Here is a 20,942-nt window from a genome sequence, read left to right as displayed (position 1 = left end):
CAAAGCAAATTTTCCTGTACAACTTGCAATGGCGAAATTGCAATTACCACTGACATTAACCAAGCTTCATAGTCGTATAATCTAAGCAAGAAAACTTTTCAAGTTTGCAATAATCTGAAATAATAGAGTCCGTGTTGATGGGTAAAAGTATGAGAAACATTGGAATTAATAGTAAAGACAGAATTTGCTTTCAGACAAGTTTGAAGTGATGAAATTGAGATATACTTGATAATAAATCATCATCAGTCAACAATATCTGACTGACATCTTTAAGTTATAATACAAACAAGAAGTTCTCTTATTAATGGTTGGACGTAACTCGGATCTCATTTTGACAAATATATTATGTACAATTATGACGTCGGCGGTCTGCTGAGTTACCCGGAACGGCAAGCTATTTACTCAGTTTTGTGTAAGTGCTGACTAACCTCCGACTGATCGTGTTTTTCAGCCATCAAAAAATAATCATCATCATCTACTAGTTATTAATAATCTTCGGAACAATTAAAATGTTCTAATTTATAATCGATATTATTTTACTCATAAACATGATACATAGCGTAAGCGCAACCAGGTTAGGATGATCAATCATCGGTCATAGGGTTTTAACGACCTCGCTAAAATGTCGGCACTAACCCTCATGGACTATTTCAACGAGCAATGATCCGGTCTCGTCTGCAACTCCACACAAAGATACGATTTGAAAAAATACTTCAATTGCAATCCTGTCGCCAATCGACATTTTACGAAGCTAATCAGCCGAAGCTAAATGCATGTTTATTAGAGAAATGTTTGTGATTCTAGCACAATACTGACAACCTACCAGTTTGCAACAATGACTACCGCAACTAGAGAAGCAGAGATTCTTAAGTGGAGCAGCGAGGATGGGGAGTTTAGACGCAAGCCTGTATGCTTTTTGTTGTTGATGATATGAACAACTAGTGACTCAAATTCAGTCTGTGTTCAGAAATGCAGTATCAAAGGAACCCGGTGCTCAATATGCCCCTGAAGCAAATAGATATCATTTGTACATCAGTTGGGCTTGTCCTTGGTATGCTTCAGTCGAGTTTGAGTGAAAGATAGAAATACTGAGAATTTAAGGGCTCATCGTACTGCAATTGTGCGAAAACTGAAAGGATTAGAGGACATTATCGGACTCAGGTTTGTCATTATTACCTTGATATAATTGTGTTTGCTCATCAAGTTTAGTGTTGTTGATTGGCATATGGGAGAAATGGGCTGGAAATTTTCCGAGACTACACCTGGAGCTACTAAGGACCACATCCATAACTCGACTTTTATTCGTGAATTGTACTTCAGAGTGAACCCAGACTACACTGGACGCTTCACTGTACCCGTACTCTGGGACATAAAGACTGATAGCTTGGTCAATAACGAATCCTCAGAGATTATTCGCATGTTCAACGAGGAATTCGATGACATTATTGAAGAAAAGTACAGAGGTGTAACTTACTACCCTAAAGCGCTTCGAAAAGATATTGATGACCTGAACGAGTGGGTCTAGTGAGTTCTCTTCAGTTGCATAGGTGAATTGGTACTAAAATGATTTAGTGACACTGTCAACAACGGTGTCTACAAGTCTGGATTTGCTACTAAGCAAGAAGTGTACGAGTCGCATGTCGTGCAACTTTTCAAGTCATTAGACAGACTGGAGACGGTCCTGGCTAAGTCCACAGGACCGTATCTGTTTGGTGATGTTTTGTCCGAGGCGGACATTAGACTCTACACGACAATCATCAGATTCGATCCTGTCTACGTCCAACATTTCAAATGCAACATTGGAACCATCCGTCACAATTACCCTGAACTCCACAAGTGGGTTAAAAACCTGTACTGGGATATTCCTGGATTTAAGGAGACTACAAATTTTGAACACATTAAGAAACATTATACAAAGGTATGACCCATTAGCGGATTAAGATAGATTGATCTGACAATGCACAGAGCCATCTCCAAATTAATCCATACTCGATTACTCCTGTTGGACCGATTCCAGACATCGAGCCGAAATAAACGCGACACGATTACTTTGCACACAAACGGTTTACGAAAAACTTCGTGGATCTGCAATTAGCCTTGCAACATATGAATCAATATCACTTTTTCACTCAAAACATAAACGCCATTCAAATTTGTTGAATTTATATTTGAAATGCTTTTTAAAATTATCTCTAGCCTTTGCGCGTCAGCTTCCCTTTAGATTGGGCCAGTCGCTCAAAATCATCTTTGTACTTTCTAAACAGTAAAATACAAGCCCTGGCATCTTCAACTGAAGAGTGCTCTTCACCTTGAATTTCAATACCTAGAAACTCTTTTGCCAGCTTCTTTAGTGCCGGTGATCTCCCCTTTGCAAGTTTGCGAAATTCAGGATGCCGAGACGTGTCACGGATCATACGCTTGGGATGTGAAATCAATAAAACTTTCAAATCGTTTTTGATTGCGTGACCGACAAGTATTCTATCTTTTAAAATCTCGCCGACTTTAAATTGAACTTCTTTGAATGGCTTAGCTAGATTTGTGATTAGACCTTTGTTTACGCTCAATCCGACATACTAACCATTTTGCATGTCCGATGGCCTTATACCACTAACCCAAGTTCTCCAGTCTGTGACCTTTTCCTCTGGCTTCACGAACTCATCAAGCACAACTGCACCATAAAAATTGACAATTGACACTCTCGCCAAAACAGATCTCTTTCCATCGTGTCCGACACCAACAAACTCACAATCCAATGACACATATTTTCCGATTTCTGTTTTAGTTTCTTCAATTTCAATAGACCGAACCAATGATGCTTTGAATTTAGACCTCGATCCTGAAATATGACCACCATCTAAAGTTGCAAATAAATTCGTAGTCGCTGAACCATAGACTTTTTCTTTGCCATATGCCTGCTCCAAATCTTCAACAGGAATATCATTCTCCTCCGCCCATTCTAATAAATTTTTGCTAGATTTTTCATTGACTTTAACCTTCTTCAGTTCCGTTTGGTTATCTTTTCCTGGCCGTTTGCGTTTCAATTTACTTGATCTGCCTTGGTCTGAAGTATGCTTTACTGAATCTTCTCCTTTGTTTTGAGACTTCTTCAGTGCTAACCAATTTGATGACAAAACTGTCGTCATTGCAAATCTTTGGATCAACTATAGTATCTTGTGTTTCTGTGCAAATAAACTTGTTCGTTCTATTTCGCGAATACTGAAAATTTAGTTGGGAGTTCTTAGACGCTACTCCAGAATGGGCTTGTCATAAGCAAGCTAAGTACTACACCTTCAGTTGCACTTCAGCACTCAATATCGTAGTAAATAAATCCAAATTTTCTAAATTGTGACATTCTCATTATAAACATATATCTATTGAGTTCAAATATATAAGCCAAAGACTGAAGTTATCCTTGGGAGGAAACCTGCGAGCCCCTAAAAACTCTATTGCAACGGAATATTAGAAATTTTCGGTGCCGAAAATCATCCTGGAATTCAAGCAAATATAGCAGCCAAGGAATGGCAGATCGACGGCCAAACAAGAAAAAAACTTTTGTGAAGAAAGCGAACGAGAAACAACTACGACGAGAACGTGATGCGAACGAGCTGAAAGAACTGGCTACTCGAGTTGCTGCATTTGTATGTCCTTACTGTTTGACTTTGCCAGTATGTTCTGACCAGACAACTAGGCACCCAAGGATGCAAGCAAGTTTGATGATCTTCCTATTTCTAAAAATACTGCGATTGGGCTAAAACAGTCGCACTTTACTACTCTCACAGATATCCAAAAAGTAGCAATCCCGAGTGCGCTCAAAGGTCGAGACATATTGGGAGCTGCTAAGACCGGTAGTGGTAAAACTATAGCATTCTTGGTGCCAGTATGTACATATTTTTATGTTTCTTGTTTTGTTGCTTACTGTCATTTAGCTGTTGGAAATACTATATCGAAATCAGTGGACACAGTATGATGGGCTGGGAGCATTAGTGGTTTCACCAACGAGAGAGCTTGCAATTCAGATTTTTGATGTGCTGCGTAAAATTGGACGGGCACATTCTTTTTCTGCAGGATTGGTTATTGGAGGAAAAGACGTTCAAGTGGAGCGCGATCGGATATCTAGACTCAATATTCTTGTCTGTACACCTGGCCGTATACTGCAACATATGGACCAAGCTGCTGGATTTGAAACTGGTAATCTGAAAATGTTAGTGCTAGACGAAGCAGATCGGATTTTAGATATGGGATTTCGCAAAACGATTGATGCGATTGTCCAACATTTGCCTAAGGAGCGCCAGACCTTGTTGTTCTCAGCTACACAAACACAGACAGTATCAGATCTAGCGCGTTTAAGTTTGTCACCAAAGACCGCCGAATACATTTCAGCTCATGAGGAATCTACAGCAAGTACACCATCTGGTCTCCTACAGTACTATGTGATTTCTCCGCTGCCAGAAAAGCTTGATACTTTGTTTGGATTTGTAAAGACTCATTTAAAAGCAAAAATACTAGTTTTTGCTTCGTCATCCAAGCAAGTCAGATTTCTGTTTGAAACGTTTAAGACTTTGCATCCGGGTATCCCACTCATGCATCTTCACGGACGTCAGAAGCAAGCCGCTCGTATAGACGTCACCGACCGCTTTTCCGAATCTAAGAACGCTTGTTTGTTCTGCACCGACATTGCCGCGCGGGGGCTTGATTTTCCTGCAATCGACTGGGTTGTTCAACTTGATGCGCCTGAAGATGCGGACACATACATTCATCGAGTTGGACGGACAGCTAGATTCGAATCTACCGGTCGCTCACTTCTAATGCTTACTCTGTCTGAATCTGAAGGAATGCTGGCCCGGCTTGCTGCAAAGAAGGTGCCGATTGAAAAGATCACAATCAAAGAATCAAAGAAGAGAACAATAAAAACTGATCTGCAAGCTTTATGCTTCAAAAGCCCCGAAATCAAGTATCTTGGTCAAAAGGCATTTGTCTCGTACTGCCGATCCGTGTTTATTCAAAAGGATAGAGAGATTTTTAAGTTTGACGATATTCCATTCGAAGAGTACGCTCAAAGCCTCGGTCTCCCCGGTACTCCTCAGATCAAATTTCAAACCAAAAATCAAGCCAAGCAGCGCAAGAACGCATCTCAGTCAGCGGTCTCTGATGACGACGAGAGTGGTCACGACATGAAAGCAAAGGCTGAGGTTAGAACGAAGTACGACCGTATGTTTGAGCGTCAAAATCAGAACGTACTGTCGAATCACTACATGAATATGATTCAAGACGAGAAAGCAGGCGGCGAGGAAGATGACGATGGGTTCATGGCTATCAAACGGCATAATCATAAGCTTTCTGATGACAGTGATTCTGATAGTACAGATGAAAAGAATCTGCAGGAGCCTGGGTTTAAACCTGTTTTGCCAATTGGCATTGAAGATGGCCCAGTGTCTAGACGTCAAGCAAAGGCAGCCTTGTCAAAGAAGGCGATGTTGAAACACAAGTCTAACCCAACTAAGTTGCTATTCGACGATGACGGAAATTCACATGCGTTGTACGAGTTTGAGCAAGAAGAAGACTTTAACAAGCATGGTAAAGCAGAAGACCAGAAGGCCGAATTCTTGTCCAAAGAAGAAGTTCGGATGCAAGAGATCGACGTTTTGGACAAGGAAGTTGCAAGGTCTAAGCGGAAAGAAGCTAAGAGACGCCAGAAAGAACGGCTCGAACGCGAGCTGGCTGGCGAAAACAGCGAGTCGGAAGAGGGCGTCGAAGAAATTGAGGAAGAAGCGCCGGTACAGAAGGACCGCGGAAAGCGAAAGAAATGGTTTGAGGAAGAGGGCAAGACAAAACGGGCAAAGACGCAAGAAATGGAAATCGCCCAGCCTACTACTTTGGATGATCTTGAGTCTCTCACACTCAGGCTCATGTCAGCAAATAAGTGATGTATTCAATAGTTTTAAATGTATTTATAATTACATGATATGTTTCTGCTTTACGTTCCGAAATACCGCTTGTCTATAAATCTCTGCCCAATTTTATCGTCAATCTTTCCAGCAACTATCTTGATGCCAGGATATGCGCCCAGAATACGGCATAGAGCCGCGTGTTCGTCAGCAATGTATGTAATAAAACAAATGTTCTCCAGTTTTGCACCGTGATCCAGCAAAACACGGATTGCCATGATTGCAGCTGCGCCTGTACTTGCTTGCGCGTCTGCGAGCAGAATAAACTTGGAAGCAATATCAGAGGGCAGCTTTAAATAATGCAAAAACGGTTCACCGGTCCGAGCGTTTGACTGAATCAACACTTTACCAAGTGCAATGGCGGGTAAAATACGCCGTAGAGAAGTTTCAAAACAAGCGCCTGCTCTTAATATTAAAACCGCACAAGTATCCATGGCCGGAGCAAGGCCAGTGTAGTTCAATCCTGTTGAAGTAGTGACTGTCTTCGTCTTGTAAGGTAAAAACTCCATAGCAGTCTCAATGAGTAGATCCATTAATCGTTCAAAATAAAACACAAAATCGTCTCTTGAGGTAGCACGATTAAACAATATAGTATGCATTGCTTTGACTTGTGGCGTCTGGGCCAGAACGCGGACGTTAGGCAAAGATTTGATGTCAATGTTTTCCTTCACATAAGAAACAGTCTGGTCTTCAGCAAGTTTACTAAGATGTTCAAGATGGGACAAGCTCTTGGCTGTAAGGGTTCTTTGAACATGCTTGATCAACATGTCTATCGCAACGACGTTGTCCAACCCTCGTGGAACAAGAATATCAGCCTCGTGCATGGTCGGAAGAACGTATCGCTCGAAATTTGGTTTCACAAACCCAAACCATTGCTTTATCGCACCTTCTAAATTGCGTCCTCGGTGAATAATATCTCGACGTAATCTGCGAGCCATGCATATATCTAAGTCTGTATCTACAAATACCTGTCATGTCAGCCTATATCTTTAAGAACTGAAAGAATAAACCACCTTAAGGTCCAGTAGATCAAGAATTCTTTGATCATAAAGTGTAAAAATGCCTTCTAGAATAATCACATTGGCACCATAAATTGTCGTTGTTGCAGAGGTTCGATTATGCTCAGAAAAAGAGTATATGGGAACCTCTACCTTTTTCCCATCTCTTAAGTCCAATAAAACATCGACTAGTAAACCAAGGTCCAAAGCTTCAGGTGCATCAAAGTCATATTCACTGTTCAACTTAGCTTCAGTGACTAAATGCGTAGAATTGACCTACTTTGCAAAAGCTTTTTGCCTTTGCGCAGGAGATAAAGGTTTGTAAAAGTTGTCAAAGGACAGGATAACAGTCCAAGGTGCCTTTCTTATTAGCAATTGTCAGGTAAAGCGATACTGAAACTAACATTTAATGCCTTAATGATCTGAGAAGCAACACTAGTCTTTCCACTACCACTTGAACCTGCTATGCCAATAATATGTGGTCGACTCCAGGGCGGAAGATATCCACTAGATGCTTTTGAGAGCGACCCCAAAGACGTTTGTAATGGTTCACAAGACATTGTGTTCATTCAGTCGGCATAGTCCAGCGTAACTGAACCGAAATGATTCCGCTTGAATTTTGATAGTGCATTCAGGGGTCATCATCACCTCTTTACTCGGGCATTTGGTGACTACTACAGTACAATACGATATAACTAAGTATATGAATATATTACATTTTACGGTATTCCGTGGTATATACATGTTAGTCGGTACTATCAAACGCAGCATCAACCTGCCGCGACTTCTTGAGCAAGGCTCTTGCAGCGTTCTTTGGTGTGTACGGCTTGACCTTGGGGAACTCCGGCTGGCCGATTCCTTCAAAAGCCTTGAACACTTTGTTCTTCATGTTCGAGCTGCCATATCTATATGAAGCCTCGGTAACGTAGTTTACTACCTCAGCACTAGATGTCAAATTCCACCTGTAACGGGGTTAGTTCAATAAACTCAATCGATTCTTAGATATTCAACTTACGCTTCGTATGATTCTGGTAATGGAGGATGCACAAATGGTTCCTCCATTTCAACAGTCATGAACTTCATTAGCGTCCGCTTTGTACGATTGACCTTCAGATTCGAGTAGACGTCTTTAACAGTCAAACTGTAGATGTTATGCAAATAATCTCGCAGGTCGAACTTGTTGAAAGTTAGCGGTACTTTGAATGTTGCCCGGTATGGATTGTAATCAGATTCAAATGGCCGTAAAAGAGTGACAAATTGATTTGGAAAATGAACTTCTGTATGTCCGAGACGGAAAAGGCTTGTTCTTCTTATTGGCACTTTCTCCCGTTCCTTCAACTTTTGCTGTCTATGTTGAGTATCTAGCTGCTTTTTGGAAGGAGCGAACTTAGACGGCGGCTTGCTCTGGTAATAGTAGAGTTGTCGCAACACTGAAGTTGACGGTAAGTCTGGAAGCACCTTGCGCGGCATTTCAATCTATTATGAATGCTATTATTGTCCGTATAGATTGTTTCACCGAGTCAGCCGAATTGTACAATTATTACAGTCGACGACAAATTTTGAAACTGTATGCTTTAGCTGACATTAGAAGGGTATTGTGTTACATTAAATAATCTGCGCACATAAGTTTACTATTGACAAACGAATAATAGATTATAGTACAATATAATATGGTCTATCTGCGTGCATAAGTGATCTTAGGTTTCTTCTCATCAAAAAGCAAGGAGGTTGTGCCCGCTTTAGCTGCAATAGCATTCTCATCAGCTTCATATTCCACAAACCCAATACCTTTTCGTCCAGGCACCAACCGAACCTCGAAGAAACCAGGAAATTTCTCGAAAGCTTCTGTGAGCTGATTTGCGGTAATAGTGTCTGGTAAATTTTGTAAAAACAGAATCTTGTTTGGAGGTAGTAATTCGTCTGGTATTCCAGCTGGTCTCTTTGCTCGTCCCGAGGCAAGCGCACCTCCTGATCTCTTCTTTTTCTTTGCAGCAGCTTCTTCTTCAGCCTTTCGTTTTTCTGTTCATTGTGTTAGTCATTTGCGCCGAATTGTGTATCATTCTGTCTTACCTTTCGCTTCTAACCGTAATCGTTTGTGTTCTTCGTATGCCTCGTCTCCTTCCTTCTTGACAATGGCATCACTTTTTGACCGAGCGAATTGTATCGTCTGGTTGGTTAATATAATACAAAGTAGAGCCATTTGAAGCATACCATGGGTTTTTTAAATAAAGCAAATCCCTGTACCTCTTCCATAGCAGTTTCAGCAACTTTCGGGTCTTCAAACACCACAAATGCCTGTCCTCTCATCCGAATATTTCCGTGAGCAATGATATCTAATATTTCACCGTAAGGAGAAAAAACAGCATCCAGTGACTCCTTTAAGATTGGGATCTTAACATTCTCATCAAGATTCTTTATGTATAGTCTAAATAGCGATCAGTATAACTAGATTAATATAATAACATATTTCCATACGTATTTGAAGGAGTAACAGCATTTGGCACATCTTCTTGAGACCCTTCTTCTGCCATTTTGCAGTCAATTATAGGAGTCCGCTTGATTTTACCTACAAGCTCGAGCGAGGGTTGAGTGAAGGCTGAAACTTTATATTTTTAGGAGATGCTCCCAGTCAATCGTGAACTTGAATCGAATCTATGAACACAATCTATTCATACTTTAGAGAAGTTCAAGTTTATTTAAGTACATAATGGCTGACGATATCAATGAAGACGATTTTGACTCGAATTTGCCTTCGTCTACTAATAGTAGTACGGCATCAGAAATGGCAACACTTCAGCATCCTCCATTCCAAAAGTTAGTACCCCCTCTGAATTTCTGTCCTGTAGAAGATCAGCTGTATCGATCAGGGCAACCAACTCCGATTAATTTTCCGTTTATAGCAGATTTACGGTTAACAGCAGTTGTTTGGCTGGAGGTTGAGGACCCTTCAGAGGCATTCACTACGTTTATGAAGAATTCTGGAGTTAAAGTGTATCATTTAGGTATAGAAAGTGAGGCAGATGTTGAGAATGATGAACAAGATGTGGATTTTCCGTCTAAAGTGTCTGGTAAAACAGGAAGATCTACAAACCCATGGGATCAATTGCCAGAAAGCTCGATTGTGAGGGCATTAGAGATAATATCCCAAAAGGAGAACTATCCGTTACTAGTTTGCGGCGGAATGGGACGACATCGGACTGGAACAGTGATTGGTTGTTTGCGAAGGGTTCAGAAGTGGAATCTTGCTAGGTATTGTACAACTGGTCATTCTAATTATCAGTCTAACGCTCTATAGTGTATCTGAAGAATACCGAAGATTTGCCGGTTCAAGGAAACGGGTTCTTATTGAGTTACATATTGAGGTATTTGAATGATATAGATGTGAGCATCAATAACTTATAATAGGCATTTGACACGAACTCAGTACGGATAAATTATGAGATTGCACCGTCATTTTTGGTCGGTCTTTGAAAAGTCTCTCATGTATATAAAATTTACTTTGAATGATCTGGACAATAATGTAAAATTATCTTTATTTATGTAAAAAGCTACTCATACAAAAGACCTTCCTAACCGAGTGTGCATTGGTTGATGTTTATTTTGTCCTGATATGTTTCAATGGACCGGAACTGTGTAAAAAATTTGTAGCGTATTGCTATAATATGTTAGAGTCTATTAACGTAATATATTCTTCATTGATTACCTTTGGTTTAAAATCTCGTTTGTGAGGTTCTTGAATGTAATAATCCCATCCTTGGTTGGTAGCAAATCGAACAGCATCTTCCTGTGATTTAAACTTGATTTCAGTCGCTTGCATGTAATCTCCACTACTCCCCCAACCCATAACATCGTTTTCCCATCTGTTTTCTTTCTGATCAATGTCCCAATCTAATCTCCATGGCTTAGTATCTAAATGACCGGTTAGGACTAGGTTCCGAAAAATAACTATGAAGCATACCATGCTTTCCACTTTGCGTAGCAGACTTTGCTCGCTGATAAATTCTCACAAGCTTCTTATTAGCAAGCTCAGGAGGAGCTCCGCTAATGAGATCGAATCGCTTCAAAGTTTCTAATTCAGAGGGTTCTTCAGTTGTAGTTGGAGTGACACCAGTCGAGTTGAGTCTTGAGAATACAGCAGTACGAGTACACTGCAAAACAGATCGCCTTGCCGCCAATAGCGACACCAAACCAAATGAGCGTATGCTGGCCATTGCTTTGTAGTAATTTTAATGGGTGGTAAGTGGTAATGAGCAGTTCCGTACTGCGAAAGTCAATCTTGAATTTGGTTGGCTGGAGAAAATCATGAAGAACAGTTTGTGCTTTGTTTGTGGAATAACTGCACCAACTCAATGTGCACCAGCCGGAACGTGGTTTTGCTTTCCCTTGAAGTATCGAAACTTGTTCAGTTTTGAGCATTTATCAATTCGAATAAGTCAAAATGTCATTCATTCTCAGACGTCAATTATCTACTCTTATTCCTCCTAAGATTGCTTCAGCTTCGGTATGTGTTCATTTGATAGGCACAAGTCTTGGCTGTTTATTGGGCCCGGATGATTCTACATGATTATTTCCGGCCTTTTGATACTATATCGTCAATTAAAAGTGTATTTACTAATAAACACAATTAGAACCTCGGAGCTGCGCCTGGCGCAAAGCGACTCACAAGCGTCGTCGGATTCTATAAAGGACTTCCGCGTGGACCGGCTCCTGCTATAGTTCGCAGAGGACCTCTTGGGTATGTTTACATAGTAGTGAACAGTTAAATAGTTATTAATGTTATATAGTAAATATGCTGCCAGATACTTTGACGGTGACAATGCTTCCGGTGTCCCGCTGGTATGTTTAACGAGAGTATTCAGTGGATGAAGTGGTTCTAACTAAGTCAGGTCCATTTGATCTTTGTTGTTTGGCTTGTATGATATTAATGATGGGCAATTGCGATATTCCAAACTAACTACTGAGCAGATTTCATATACTCTCGACTATCAGCTTCACCGTAAGTTTTATCAACTGCCTATATAGATGTAACTAACTGAGCTATCATAGTGAAGCACCATAAGCACAGCGCTGAGGGTGAGGAGCATCATTAAGTATACAGACATAATATAATATTACTTGAAGTTATGCTATTTTTACATGAAAATGTCTTTATATTGAGTGAGAATATGTTAGTATAATATATAGGTCTATGACTATCTACTTATGACCCGTGTTAATCAAAGTGCAATTACCTCGTAATAAAAAAATTTAAATACTGTAATTATCATTATAATATTTATTTACTCGTTCATTCATTCATTCATAATAGATTATTGTTGTATAGTAAAGGATATACATTGACACGCTACTACTACACGCTGTGAATACGATAAAAGTCAAGAGGTTTCAGCCAATTTTGACTGATTGAAATCACAACAAAATTCCTCCAAATTTCACCACCTAAAAAAAAGGGCCATTTCTTTTAAAAAGCCTTCAATAATTCAGATTTGTTGTGCTTTTTATATATTAATAATTTATTTGCTTACTAAGGTACCATCAAACAATTTGGGCCTGATCTCTGATATAGCCTTCAAAAAGGTCCATTTTTCTTTGCTGCAGGCAGGCTTTGCCCTCCGCACTATCAACACTGTCTGTCTTTAATTGCTATATAAAGGTATTGCATAATTTTTGTTTATTGATTTTGACTATGAGAGTCAATTGTATGTTGTTTATATATTAAGTCATTACTCTTTACCGCGTTCAGTTTAACTAATTATTTCTAATTTGTTACGTCAAGATCTTGCAATATTTTTTATATGCACCCATACTGACTTATCTTTAGTGGTAGTATTATGGATGGCAATGATTCTTCGGAGAATCAATCGGCAGATCCATCGGCATCGCCTCCACTTAGTGCTACCGCTGGATCTAACGCTGATCCAACTATAGTCAGCGATTCTAGCATAAGCAATGACAATTCAACTCATGAATCTGATGAGGCCTCACTTTCAACAGGACCGGCTACAATAATATCAGAGTCACTGAGTTTAAATCAAATCAAATCATCAAGTCCTGTTACTACTGCTGCTAAAGTAGTATCAACTGCAAAAAAATCTTTCAAACCGCAGTCTCTTAATGGAATGTTTCGCCAATTGCAAGCTACAACTGTAACATCAAAAGCTTCATCCGAAAAAGGTATTTTGTTGTTTGAAGATACAGCCAGTATGAAGTTCTAATTGTGGGTAGCAAATGCAGCGACATCTCAACAGTCAGCCCAATTAATGACTCATGCAGCAAAATTGAGAAAAACTCCAAAACTATCAACCGCATCTGGTGCATTCACATTGGCCCCTTTGCGGCGAGATATGTCGACTTCACCGAGGCCAGGAAGTGCCGGTGCAAATGCGGGCTCTGGATCGTCGTCTCGTTCACTTTCTCAACATGTATGGAATACAAAACAAGAAAAAGGTGAGTTCTATGCATTTTCTATTTGAAGTCGAAACTTATACTTCTCACCAGCTGCCACTACAACTATCAAAAATCAAAAAGAATTCACAGAAGAAGAGTTGAAAAAGCTCGGAATTCACCTTACACAGAGCATTGCTGATGGTAGCAGAGAAACTAAATGGGACGATGTAAGTCTTACTTTGTACACAGTTTTTTGAATTTATCTAACTTGGACCAGGACGATGACGATGACGACTGGGGCGACACCATCGAATTCGGCGATGGTACTAAAATGGTTCTCACTCACACCCTGCACAAAGAAGAACAGTCTGGCGCAAACGTGGACTCTCATAGTAATGACACTGTCAAAGATGGACATTCTGATCATGGTGGACATACAACAATCGGCAGAACAGATCCAGCAGAAGATTCCATCAATGCGGCTTCAAATCCTGCGATACATTCACCATGGGCTCCTATACCACATGTCCAGTCCACCCCGTTATCCAAAATTGTTGACGGTTCTCTGCAACAAGGAGATCAGTTCAACAGAGGCAAGATTTCCGATAGACGCGAATTTGCACCAGATTCTAGTCAGCACTACTCGTCACAAGATGCTCGAAGTAGACCACCTATTGTGCTACCTCGAGATCGATTTTCAGACTTGGAATTTGATCGTTCATACGGCTATCGGCCACAGGGACACGGCCCGGAGTTATTCAATGATCGTTCTGGGCTCATTGAACCTGTTCGTCGCAAATCATTCAGTTCCAGACGACCCCAGATGCCAACACAGTCGGCGCATTCACCGCAAAAGGTTGTTGGGGTTATATCCCGTACAGGTCGGTGGGAAGATAGACCTGAAGATGATACCTCAAGGCCACGAAGAGGGTCTTCTAGTATCAGTTCTGGAGGTCGCAGGCGCCTGTCAATAACTCACAATGCGGATATCGGTGCTTTAGAAGTATTGCCAGATGGTCGTGATCAAGATTCAAGTTTGTCTCCTCGACTGCAACATAGTCAGCCACAACAGGAAGCTGAACCGAGCAGACCACCCCATATCACAGCACGGCAAGACTTGATAATGAAGCAATCTATTGAGAATGCACGACGACGCAAAGAGGAAGAACAAAAGCAAGAGCAAGAACGTCTGGAAGGCGCACGCAAACGGGCTGAAGAGGCCGCATTGAGAGCAGAGCAGCACGAAAATGAAAAGAGAAAGCACAGTGCCTCGGACCACAACGATGGCAATGCAGTGACCGCATTCCCGGAAGTGGAGCATGTCGTTGCCGTCAAACAACTTGCTTCGAACAGTTCCAGACGACGCAAGGAGTCTGCAGCCAGCTCAGACGGAGGTGATGGTATTGACGCTTCTGTTACCGCAGCTATTGAGTTTCTTATTTCAGAAACCTCTGCCGCTCAGTCGCCCCCAGTTGCGAGAGCAACAGCGGCGAAGAGTGCAACACCTCATTCAAGCCCAGTTGGAGTAAGTGGCTGGGACGAGCCACGAGGTACACTTGGTCGATCTAACCACTGGAACCGCAATGGATTGAATGAGAGCGCACGAGCTCCGTACGTCAGGAGTTTAGTAAACGGCAACGACAATGTATGGGGCCCAGTCGGTGGTGTTAGCCGTTACCCCTCTATTGATGGTGCGGAGCAAAGTCCGTTTATTAACGCACCCGCCGGTGGAAGCCATGACGCAACTTCGACGGACTGGAGTGCGAAGTCGAACACTCCCGCGCAATTGTCTGAAAATTGGAGACGACCACTTGCGACGTCTTCTGCAGCTTCTATAAGCCAGGTAGCTGCGAAGTCTGGCACAGGTTCGGCCGGCTCAACTGCTGCCATGCATGCGCCGGTTGGCACTCCACTGTCGTCGCCAAGTAAAGGACCAGTGTCTGGCAATCACACTTCTCCACCGAGCGCAATGAGTGGCGACGTAGTTGTTCCTCCAGTCTCGATAAGCTCGGCTGCGCCGTCGATGTCATCGGCGTCTTCATCGCGATTACTTTCAAAGTTTTTCCCGTCAACAGTATCAAGTGGTTTACTTGGATCAATTCACAGACAGAGTGGTAACGTCGCCGGAATGCTGCCCGACCTTGGAGAGGGAATAGAAAAATCGATTTACATGACGGACAATGATGGCAGATCAGCGATGGACGATTACTTGTTGCTTTCACAGTCTGTACAAAGTCTGGCTGATGACAATGGTAGTATTAAACCAAAAGTGCATTTGCCTTCTACGGCACCGACAGCAAGTTTACCTCATCCTGAACGGTCAAATGGTATAAGTTACACTTCAGAGTACTCTCCCGAGATAGCTTCAGATGGTCCCTTCTCTTTATCCCCACGACAGATGCACAGTGCCAATTTAGGTGGCAGTCTACTTGAAAATAGCGGCAACCCACATCTTGGATATGTAGGCGCACGTATACCTTCTATTGGTGCAATAGAAACTGTTCAATCGCGGATTGCACTGACACTTGGTGCGCACGCTAGTGAGAACCGGCGTATTACAGAACCGACGTTTAGTGGCGACAGCTCAGATTCCATACTACCGCCAATCAAACGACCAGCTGCAACAGTGTCATCACAGTGGCTTGTTACAGACACAGTGGAGTCATTTGACGTGTCGTTTGGCGAAACGTCATGTCCAGTGAAATTAGCACAGTATTCACCAAATGCAAGAAAGACTTTGGATGATTTAAATGAAGTATTTCATCTTACCAAAAAGATTCCTGGCAATTTCGTGGGGGCGATCTCGTCGGCAGTGTCATCGGCGTCGCCTGCTTCAAATCCTTTTAACCCGCAGAGACGCGGAGGAGGAAGTAACGCATACAAAATCATGTTACCTGGTCTGTATGAGCACATTCTAGTTCCGGTGACTGTTCCTGGTATTAGTTCTGCGGGACCGTCTTACCACCATCACCAGACATACAGAAGTCGGAGGGGGGGTTCCTCAGGCGATAGCTGGGGTGGCAGTCGAGGTGGGTCTTCTCGTTCTTCCCATCATGGGTGAACAAAAATTGAAATAGCAACAGCTGCATACAGCTACTCCGGGCAGAGCCACATCACAAGTATCAAGATCTTGACCATGTTAGAAGTACTTCGTTTCATATCTGTTCGAAGTTGCAGCTTTTATTTATATATGGGACAAGCTGAACTGTCTAGCTTAATTGTCTTTTGACATCAGAAAAATGTTGCGTAAAATTAATCTTTAATAATGAGAAACATCATCTGAATATTTTAATGTTGATTCGTAAGTCAAAAATACTTCAGGGTCTTCTTTGACAAAACCTTAAATATCCCTGAACTGTACATGACAATAAATCTATCTTCGATGATTTGCAGACGAGCCATTGCCGAAGATGCTGAGTCGTAAACATCAGAAGTTTTTGCGGGGAACGCCAGCTAGGTATCTTCCAGAATATGTTTACAGCCTTGATCAGCTTACGCCGTCGAAGATTGTGTCATCTTTGTCAGATCGAACTCTGCGAGTGCTCGATGTTGGATCAGGGTCTAGTATAGTAGAACTATCAAAGCTCAAAGGTCACGAAGCGAATATTTCAGGTGTATCTGTTATTGACAGTAACATGCTTGTGTCTTCAGGTGAAGATGGGGCTGCAAAGGTGTGGGACATTCGAACAAACAGTGTGGTAAATGAGTTGAAGTGCAGTGAGTATTTTATGGGCCCTGTATGATAGGGCTGACTGGATCGTATAGAGAAGAAGTCGCCGCTGCTGTCAATAGATTACTCAAGATTGTCAAGCTTAGTTGCCACAGGCACAGAACTTGTGAAACAGGATGCCGAGGTCCTGATTTGGTATGTCTCAATCTTATTGCGATCGCAGGTCTGATAGCGAAGGGACTTAAGAAGCGCGTGTACTCCTGTCAAAGAGTATGTGGACTCCCATAATGACGATGTGACTTGTGTTACTTGGCACCAAACGGTTGCACATTCGCTGCTCTCAGGATCAACCGACGGATTGGTCACTCGGTACGATACTTCAATATCAGATGAAGACGAAGCGGTCATGCAAGTCATAAACCACAACGCGTCTGTCCATTCTACCGGATTTTTTGATCAAGACATCTATGTCCTGTCTCATGTCGAGACTTTTAGTATTTATAAGCAGACCGACAAGGACGACGAGGGTGAAGATGACAAACCCGAGAACGTGCCGGTAGATTTCGGTGACGTGCGCGAAACTTGGGATTGTGAATACGTCATTGGCATTGGTAAGTCTTTTGCAGCTGTTGGCGCAAACTCGGAAAACAAACTGGCTTTGATCCCGATGAAAGGCGCGGAAGTTTGTCTTGATCGCCGAGTCGACTTGTCTGGAGCTCATGGGGCAGAAGTCGTGAGATGCGTTTTGGTCGATGACGGCAACTCGAGGATATTTACTGGAGGCGAGGACGGCCAAATTAATGTCTGGTTGTCTGAAGGTCGCGCAGGACGAGATTCGAGTCAATGGTCAGGAATTAAGAGCGATCAGAAAAAGAATAGGAAGTGTCTGAAGGAAACTCGGTTTAAACCCTACTGAAATGCACAATTTAAAAAAATAATAATAAACGCAAGAAATTTATCTATACAAATGCTTTTGATCTCTTTAACTTTCCTTCTGCCCAATCGCGCTAAGCAACTTATCAAACACACTGTCCAAATCACCAACAGCATACTCCGGCCCTTCAAACACTGAATTCAAAAGCGTAGGGTTCAGAACCACGTTCGTTCTTGCTGAAGACTTCTCAACTTCAACACCGCCAGTCGGAGTTGTGTCAGGAACCGTGTACTTACCAGACTTGAGATGAAGGATCGCTGTAACTCCAGCAGATGGTTCGTCGGTCATACCGTTAACAGCAGCGACTTCATCGACCACAGCATTGCTCGCGTTCCGTTTGGGCTGTATTTGAGGTTCCAGAATAGTGTGAAAAATGCGATTGGTATCGATAAATTTATATGCTTGACGAAGACCGACACTCGTGCTATGGACAGCTGAGATTGGTCGCTGATGCCGATGCACAAAGATTGGGACCGGTGACGCGGGCGAAAACACATACAAGTTAGACACCATAGCATGTGTTGGCGCGCTGTCAGACATGTTTGCAAAGTTAATTGCTAGACAGAAGGTTTCGCGGCCAAATGTAATCATAGACTGTGACCCTTTAGGAGTACTTCCAAGACCAACACTCCAGGCCACGTCAGCAGTAAGAATGTTGTAGACTGTCACTCCTGATTCTGTAAGTATAATAAAGCTGGTACTCATAAATCCTAGACCTCTGACTGGTGAGCTAATTACTCCTGACAGCATCTTCACGACTCCTAATGAGTCGGTACTACGTGTTGGCACTGCAACAATATATACATCCAGCCCTGAGCCAATCGCAACAATACTGCCGTCAGTCGCCCATGCTAGAGACACATCAGGCAAAGCACGTTCTGACTCGGAATCAAACATAGGCGACGACCGGGAAATTTCATAACTGTAGTTCGGATCTAAAATATGTCGCGCGGACCATTCGACCTGCCGAGTCTGCACTTTAGGGAACTTCGGCCTCCATAAGCGTAGTCCTCCGCCATGGCACGCTGTAATAAACGCTTTTCCTTGGTAGTACGATTCTGGAGCGGCCACTAAAGCAGCCACAGGTACATTAGGACCGTGAGGGCTATGAATCTGTGAATTCAATTTCCACGACAATTGACTGTCATCTTTCTCGCTGTCGTTAGACCAGAACTTCAAATTAATCTGGACGTCAAGTTTTGACAATAGATTGTCGATTGGCTGTGTTTTAGTCTCATCAACTGTTGCCATCCATTGGGACGAAGACGACAGCACAAATTGAGTGACTACTGGATCAGGGATTGATTCTTCAAACAGAACTTTTCCCAGCTGTAGCGTTCTTGCGACAGATTGAACTGCAACTTGTTCCCCTTTTGCAGGATCAAAGATCTGAATTTGAGCGTCAGTCAAGGCAGGTAAATACCAAAATGACGGTGATTTTAGCGAGTTTGTCTTCTGGACAAAAGTCGGGAAAATCGCAAAACTTGGGACACCAGAATTGGTGGCTGTGGAAACATATTCTCGTTCGCGTACTCCCTCCTTGTTCAAGTTTAGTAACTTCAACGACGATGAAGTCAAAAACGTGTCTTTTGAAGAAATCGTAGATCGTGCTTGCGACATTGGTGGGAGATTGCTATAGCGAGCATTGATGCTTGTTATCCGCAACCTCGCATCCAAATCTGTAGATGCTAGCACAACAATCTCATTAAAGTTGTTTCCTAAACAAAGAGCATATGTTGTAGATGAATTGTCGACAACAATGTCAGTAATTGGCCCGGGCAGACGAGGTAGAAATTGAACGTTTCCAGTTTCTAGCTGCCAAAATAGCAGTACCTTCTCATTACCACCTGATAGCAAGTAGTTTCCGTCTAGTGAAAACGACAAGGCTCGCACCGGGTCAAGGTGCCATTTAAATGTACGAACAATATACGATTTTGAGCTCTGGCGATAGTCTAGCTTTCCGGGCGATTCGTCTGAACTTGTTGGATAAAATAGCTCAATAACACCGGTGGCTAAACCAACAGCGACAATACCATTGTCTGCAACTGCAATAGTTGAAACATTTCGTGTTCGTTCGATGATTGCACTGACGCAATAAGCTTGTTCATCATCAACCACTTTCAAAACTGTTATCCTCTCCATTGCTGTGCTCAGTTTCTTGGGGTTCTCCTGTACAGTGCTCAAGAAGATGACATGCGACTTTGTGTGTGAGACAGACAGACGTTTGACATTGTCAATGTCAAATAAAGATGCAACTTTTCCATTTGATATATGAACTATGGAGATGTCTAATTAAGTTAGTAAATACAAATTTGAGCACAAATCAGCTGTTCATACTTGAATCGTGGAGTGTCTCGGACACCGCTAGCAAAAAGTTGTCGTCGTTAATGCTAATAATCTTATGGATTCTATGCACAGATAACTGATTCAACTTGACCACTTTCAAAACTTCACTTTCCCAATCCACAAACACACAAGTACCGTAGCGTGTAGCGATCCAGATCTTTGGGTATCCCTCTTTAGAAACCCCGGCATTCCTAGGCACATACATATCGACAGCAAGATAGGCATTGTCAATGTGCACTCTTGCGACACATTGACGAGCAGGAAACGAATAAAGTCGTAATTCCAAAGATGTTAGCACAGCTAAGTACCTTAAACATGATCAGCTTCACTATATCATTTCTACTTATATCAATTCATCTTACCTGTGATCCTCTGAAAACACCGGCGCACAGTTAATAAGTGCACCACCCTGAGGTTCCTGACTCTTCCATGTTGATTTCTTACTTTTATGTCTTCTTGACTTACGTATCACATCAACTGTGTCACTCATTTTATACCTCCACTTGGGTTTTCCGTCGTGCTATATAAGATACTAGAAATTGAGTAAAAGCATGAATTTTCAAATTTTTATGAAGTTAAAGATTTTGAGCCTCACAGGATAGCTTACCCGGATAATAGCGCTTTGGTTTAGGGCTTATAAAATCAGAGTCGAACTTCATCGG

At 42.1% G+C, this 20,942-nt stretch overlaps 12 protein-coding genes across 12 annotated transcripts; 6 read left to right on the top strand and 6 right to left on the bottom strand.

Moving 5' to 3' along the window:
- Positions 1–835: 835 nt before the first annotated feature.
- Positions 836–2,034, top strand: V1512DRAFT_200783 (glutathione S-transferase; the record flags this gene model as incomplete). Its single annotated transcript, XM_066913205.1, has 6 exons — positions 836–907; positions 957–1,051; positions 1,102–1,161; positions 1,210–1,524; positions 1,573–1,918; positions 1,966–2,034. 6 exons carry the CDS (start codon positions 836–838, stop codon positions 2,032–2,034), a joined length of 957 nt encoding a protein of 318 aa, XP_066773920.1.
- Positions 2,035–2,216: 182 nt separating this feature from the next.
- On the bottom strand, positions 2,217–2,804 carry V1512DRAFT_197721 (ribonuclease H-like domain-containing protein; the record flags this gene model as incomplete). Its single annotated transcript, XM_066913167.1, has 2 exons — positions 2,217–2,530; positions 2,579–2,804. Coding segments are annotated over 2 exons (540 nt in total), but the record flags the coding sequence as incomplete, so codon positions are not given.
- A 670-nt stretch (positions 2,805–3,474) lies between these two features.
- On the top strand, positions 3,475–5,977 carry V1512DRAFT_284325 (P-loop containing nucleoside triphosphate hydrolase protein). Its single transcript, XM_066918019.1, has 3 exons — positions 3,475–3,638; positions 3,689–3,877; positions 3,927–5,977. The coding sequence occupies exons 1-3, from the start codon at positions 3,519–3,521 to the stop codon at positions 5,922–5,924; spliced, it is 2,307 nt and encodes a 768-aa protein (XP_066773918.1). The 5' UTR covers positions 3,475–3,518; the 3' UTR covers positions 5,925–5,977.
- Positions 5,909–7,553, bottom strand: V1512DRAFT_255709 (uridine kinase family-domain-containing protein). Its single transcript, XM_066914837.1, has 4 exons — positions 7,348–7,553; positions 7,224–7,303; positions 6,959–7,178; positions 5,909–6,913 (listed from the first exon to the last, which is right to left on the bottom strand). Exons 1-4 carry the CDS (start codon positions 7,510–7,512, stop codon positions 5,975–5,977), a joined length of 1,404 nt encoding a protein of 467 aa, XP_066773917.1. The 5' UTR covers positions 7,513–7,553; the 3' UTR covers positions 5,909–5,974.
- Positions 7,554–7,635: 82 nt separating this feature from the next.
- V1512DRAFT_255706 (mitochondrial 54S ribosomal protein uL23m) lies at positions 7,636–8,478 on the bottom strand. Its single transcript, XM_066914836.1, has 2 exons — positions 7,959–8,478; positions 7,636–7,905 (listed from the first exon to the last, which is right to left on the bottom strand). The coding sequence occupies exons 1-2, from the start codon at positions 8,411–8,413 to the stop codon at positions 7,689–7,691; spliced, it is 672 nt and encodes a 223-aa protein (XP_066773916.1). The 5' UTR covers positions 8,414–8,478; the 3' UTR covers positions 7,636–7,688.
- A 93-nt stretch (positions 8,479–8,571) lies between these two features.
- V1512DRAFT_231331 (uncharacterized protein) lies at positions 8,572–9,673 on the bottom strand. Its single transcript, XM_066913980.1, has 4 exons — positions 9,419–9,673; positions 9,155–9,368; positions 9,014–9,110; positions 8,572–8,962 (listed from the first exon to the last, which is right to left on the bottom strand). The coding sequence occupies exons 1-4, from the start codon at positions 9,472–9,474 to the stop codon at positions 8,619–8,621; spliced, it is 711 nt and encodes a 236-aa protein (XP_066773915.1). The 5' UTR covers positions 9,475–9,673; the 3' UTR covers positions 8,572–8,618.
- On the top strand, positions 9,512–10,482 carry V1512DRAFT_255701 (uncharacterized protein). The gene is made up of 3 exons (XM_066914835.1): positions 9,512–10,192; positions 10,239–10,305; positions 10,349–10,482. Exons 1-3 carry the CDS (start codon positions 9,651–9,653, stop codon positions 10,412–10,414), a joined length of 675 nt encoding a protein of 224 aa, XP_066773914.1. The 5' UTR covers positions 9,512–9,650; the 3' UTR covers positions 10,415–10,482.
- Positions 10,460–11,263, bottom strand: V1512DRAFT_255698 (ETC complex I subunit conserved region-domain-containing protein). The gene is made up of 3 exons (XM_066914834.1): positions 10,902–11,263; positions 10,647–10,852; positions 10,460–10,598 (listed from the first exon to the last, which is right to left on the bottom strand). Exons 1-3 carry the CDS (start codon positions 11,152–11,154, stop codon positions 10,539–10,541), a joined length of 519 nt encoding a protein of 172 aa, XP_066773913.1. The 5' UTR covers positions 11,155–11,263; the 3' UTR covers positions 10,460–10,538.
- A 73-nt stretch (positions 11,264–11,336) lies between these two features.
- Positions 11,337–12,172, top strand: V1512DRAFT_255697 (ATP synthase subunit F, mitochondrial). Its single transcript, XM_066914833.1, has 6 exons — positions 11,337–11,444; positions 11,572–11,678; positions 11,728–11,779; positions 11,830–11,856; positions 11,909–11,939; positions 11,990–12,172. The coding sequence occupies exons 1-6, from the start codon at positions 11,382–11,384 to the stop codon at positions 12,031–12,033; spliced, it is 324 nt and encodes a 107-aa protein (XP_066773912.1). The 5' UTR covers positions 11,337–11,381; the 3' UTR covers positions 12,034–12,172.
- A 173-nt stretch (positions 12,173–12,345) lies between these two features.
- On the top strand, positions 12,346–16,476 carry V1512DRAFT_255692 (uncharacterized protein). Its single transcript, XM_066914832.1, has 5 exons — positions 12,346–12,596; positions 12,765–13,117; positions 13,169–13,390; positions 13,442–13,557; positions 13,608–16,476. Exons 2-5 carry the CDS (start codon positions 12,775–12,777, stop codon positions 16,389–16,391), a joined length of 3,465 nt encoding a protein of 1,154 aa, XP_066773911.1. The 5' UTR covers positions 12,346–12,596; positions 12,765–12,774; the 3' UTR covers positions 16,392–16,476.
- A 181-nt stretch (positions 16,477–16,657) lies between these two features.
- V1512DRAFT_255689 (WD40-repeat-containing domain protein) lies at positions 16,658–17,968 on the top strand. Its single transcript, XM_066914831.1, has 3 exons — positions 16,658–17,047; positions 17,096–17,195; positions 17,238–17,968. Exons 1-3 carry the CDS (start codon positions 16,741–16,743, stop codon positions 17,914–17,916), a joined length of 1,086 nt encoding a protein of 361 aa, XP_066773910.1. The 5' UTR covers positions 16,658–16,740; the 3' UTR covers positions 17,917–17,968.
- On the bottom strand, positions 17,887–20,821 carry V1512DRAFT_231317 (quinon protein alcohol dehydrogenase-like superfamily). Its single transcript, XM_066913979.1, has 3 exons — positions 20,643–20,821; positions 20,272–20,588; positions 17,887–20,222 (listed from the first exon to the last, which is right to left on the bottom strand). The coding sequence occupies exons 1-3, from the start codon at positions 20,768–20,770 to the stop codon at positions 17,983–17,985; spliced, it is 2,685 nt and encodes an 894-aa protein (XP_066773909.1). The 5' UTR covers positions 20,771–20,821; the 3' UTR covers positions 17,887–17,982.
- Positions 20,822–20,942: the final 121 nt, after the last annotated feature.

The sequence above is a fragment of the Lipomyces arxii genome (assembly GCF_038497795.1).
Source record: "Lipomyces arxii strain Phaff 12-163 unplaced genomic scaffold V1512scaffold_1, whole genome shotgun sequence".
Classification (NCBI taxonomy): domain Eukaryota; kingdom Fungi; phylum Ascomycota; class Lipomycetes; order Lipomycetales; family Lipomycetaceae; genus Lipomyces; species Lipomyces arxii.
Note: the sequence above shows the minus strand (reverse complement) of the source record. Positions and strands in the feature narration are given on the sequence as shown.

Excerpts from the sequence above, each read along its gene's own strand:
- V1512DRAFT_231331 (XM_066913980.1), bottom strand. The coding sequence starts at position 9,474 with ATGGCAGAAGAAGGGTCTCAAGAAGATGTGCCAAATGCTGTTACTCCT. Across the intron at positions 9,369-9,418 it reads GCTGTTACTCCTTCAAATAC|ACTATACATAAAGAATCTTG; the intron begins GTATGGAAATAT and ends ATCGCTATTTAG. Across the intron at positions 8,963-9,013 it reads ATTACGGTTAGAAGCGAAAG|AAAAACGAAAGGCTGAAGAA; the intron begins GTAAGACAGAAT and ends CACAATGAACAG.
- V1512DRAFT_255692 (XM_066914832.1), top strand. The coding sequence starts at position 12,775 with ATGGATGGCAATGATTCTTCGGAGAATCAATCGGCAGATCCATCGGCA. Across the intron at positions 13,118-13,168 it reads AAAAGCTTCATCCGAAAAAG|CAAATGCAGCGACATCTCAA; the intron begins GTATTTTGTTGT and ends AATTGTGGGTAG. Across the intron at positions 13,558-13,607 it reads GAGAAACTAAATGGGACGAT|GACGATGACGATGACGACTG; the intron begins GTAAGTCTTACT and ends AACTTGGACCAG.
- V1512DRAFT_255709 (XM_066914837.1), bottom strand. The coding sequence starts at position 7,512 with ATGAACACAATGTCTTGTGAACCATTACAAACGTCTTTGGGGTCGCTC. Across the intron at positions 7,179-7,223 it reads AGGCAAAAAGCTTTTGCAAA|TGAATATGACTTTGATGCAC; the intron begins GTAGGTCAATTC and ends TAAGTTGAACAG. Across the intron at positions 6,914-6,958 it reads TTGATCTACTGGACCTTAAG|GTATTTGTAGATACAGACTT; the intron begins GTGGTTTATTCT and ends CTGACATGACAG.
- V1512DRAFT_255697 (XM_066914833.1), top strand. The coding sequence starts at position 11,382 with ATGTCATTCATTCTCAGACGTCAATTATCTACTCTTATTCCTCCTAAG. Across the intron at positions 11,679-11,727 it reads GTTCGCAGAGGACCTCTTGG|TAAATATGCTGCCAGATACT; the intron begins GTATGTTTACAT and ends AATGTTATATAG. Across the intron at positions 11,857-11,908 it reads TGATCTTTGTTGTTTGGCTT|ATTTCATATACTCTCGACTA; the intron begins GTATGATATTAA and ends ACTACTGAGCAG.
- V1512DRAFT_255706 (XM_066914836.1), bottom strand. The coding sequence starts at position 8,413 with ATGCCGCGCAAGGTGCTTCCAGACTTACCGTCAACTTCAGTGTTGCGA. Across the intron at positions 7,906-7,958 it reads TTACCAGAATCATACGAAGC|GTGGAATTTGACATCTAGTG; the intron begins GTAAGTTGAATA and ends ACCCCGTTACAG.
- V1512DRAFT_255701 (XM_066914835.1), top strand. The coding sequence starts at position 9,651 with ATGGCTGACGATATCAATGAAGACGATTTTGACTCGAATTTGCCTTCG. Across the intron at positions 10,193-10,238 it reads CAGAAGTGGAATCTTGCTAG|TGTATCTGAAGAATACCGAA; the intron begins GTATTGTACAAC and ends AACGCTCTATAG. Across the intron at positions 10,306-10,348 it reads TTATTGAGTTACATATTGAG|GCATTTGACACGAACTCAGT; the intron begins GTATTTGAATGA and ends AACTTATAATAG.
- V1512DRAFT_255698 (XM_066914834.1), bottom strand. The coding sequence starts at position 11,154 with ATGGCCAGCATACGCTCATTTGGTTTGGTGTCGCTATTGGCGGCAAGG. Across the intron at positions 10,853-10,901 it reads TACGCAAAGTGGAAAGCATG|ATACTAAGCCATGGAGATTA; the intron begins GTATGCTTCATA and ends CCGGTCATTTAG. Across the intron at positions 10,599-10,646 it reads AACGAGATTTTAAACCAAAG|CAATACGCTACAAATTTTTT; the intron begins GTAATCAATGAA and ends AACATATTATAG.
- V1512DRAFT_231317 (XM_066913979.1), bottom strand. The coding sequence starts at position 20,770 with ATGAGTGACACAGTTGATGTGATACGTAAGTCAAGAAGACATAAAAGT. Across the intron at positions 20,589-20,642 it reads GTGTTTTCAGAGGATCACAG|GTACTTAGCTGTGCTAACAT; the intron begins GTAAGATGAATT and ends ATCATGTTTAAG. Across the intron at positions 20,223-20,271 it reads CGAGACACTCCACGATTCAA|ACATCTCCATAGTTCATATA; the intron begins GTATGAACAGCT and ends TAACTTAATTAG.
- V1512DRAFT_255689 (XM_066914831.1), top strand. The coding sequence starts at position 16,741 with ATGCTGAGTCGTAAACATCAGAAGTTTTTGCGGGGAACGCCAGCTAGG. Across the intron at positions 17,048-17,095 it reads GGTAAATGAGTTGAAGTGCA|AGAAGAAGTCGCCGCTGCTG; the intron begins GTGAGTATTTTA and ends TGGATCGTATAG. Across the intron at positions 17,196-17,237 it reads GATGCCGAGGTCCTGATTTG|GGACTTAAGAAGCGCGTGTA; the intron begins GTATGTCTCAAT and ends CTGATAGCGAAG.
- V1512DRAFT_284325 (XM_066918019.1), top strand. The coding sequence starts at position 3,519 with ATGGCAGATCGACGGCCAAACAAGAAAAAAACTTTTGTGAAGAAAGCG. Across the intron at positions 3,639-3,688 it reads CTACTCGAGTTGCTGCATTT|GCACCCAAGGATGCAAGCAA; the intron begins GTATGTCCTTAC and ends CCAGACAACTAG. Across the intron at positions 3,878-3,926 it reads CTATAGCATTCTTGGTGCCA|CTGTTGGAAATACTATATCG; the intron begins GTATGTACATAT and ends ACTGTCATTTAG.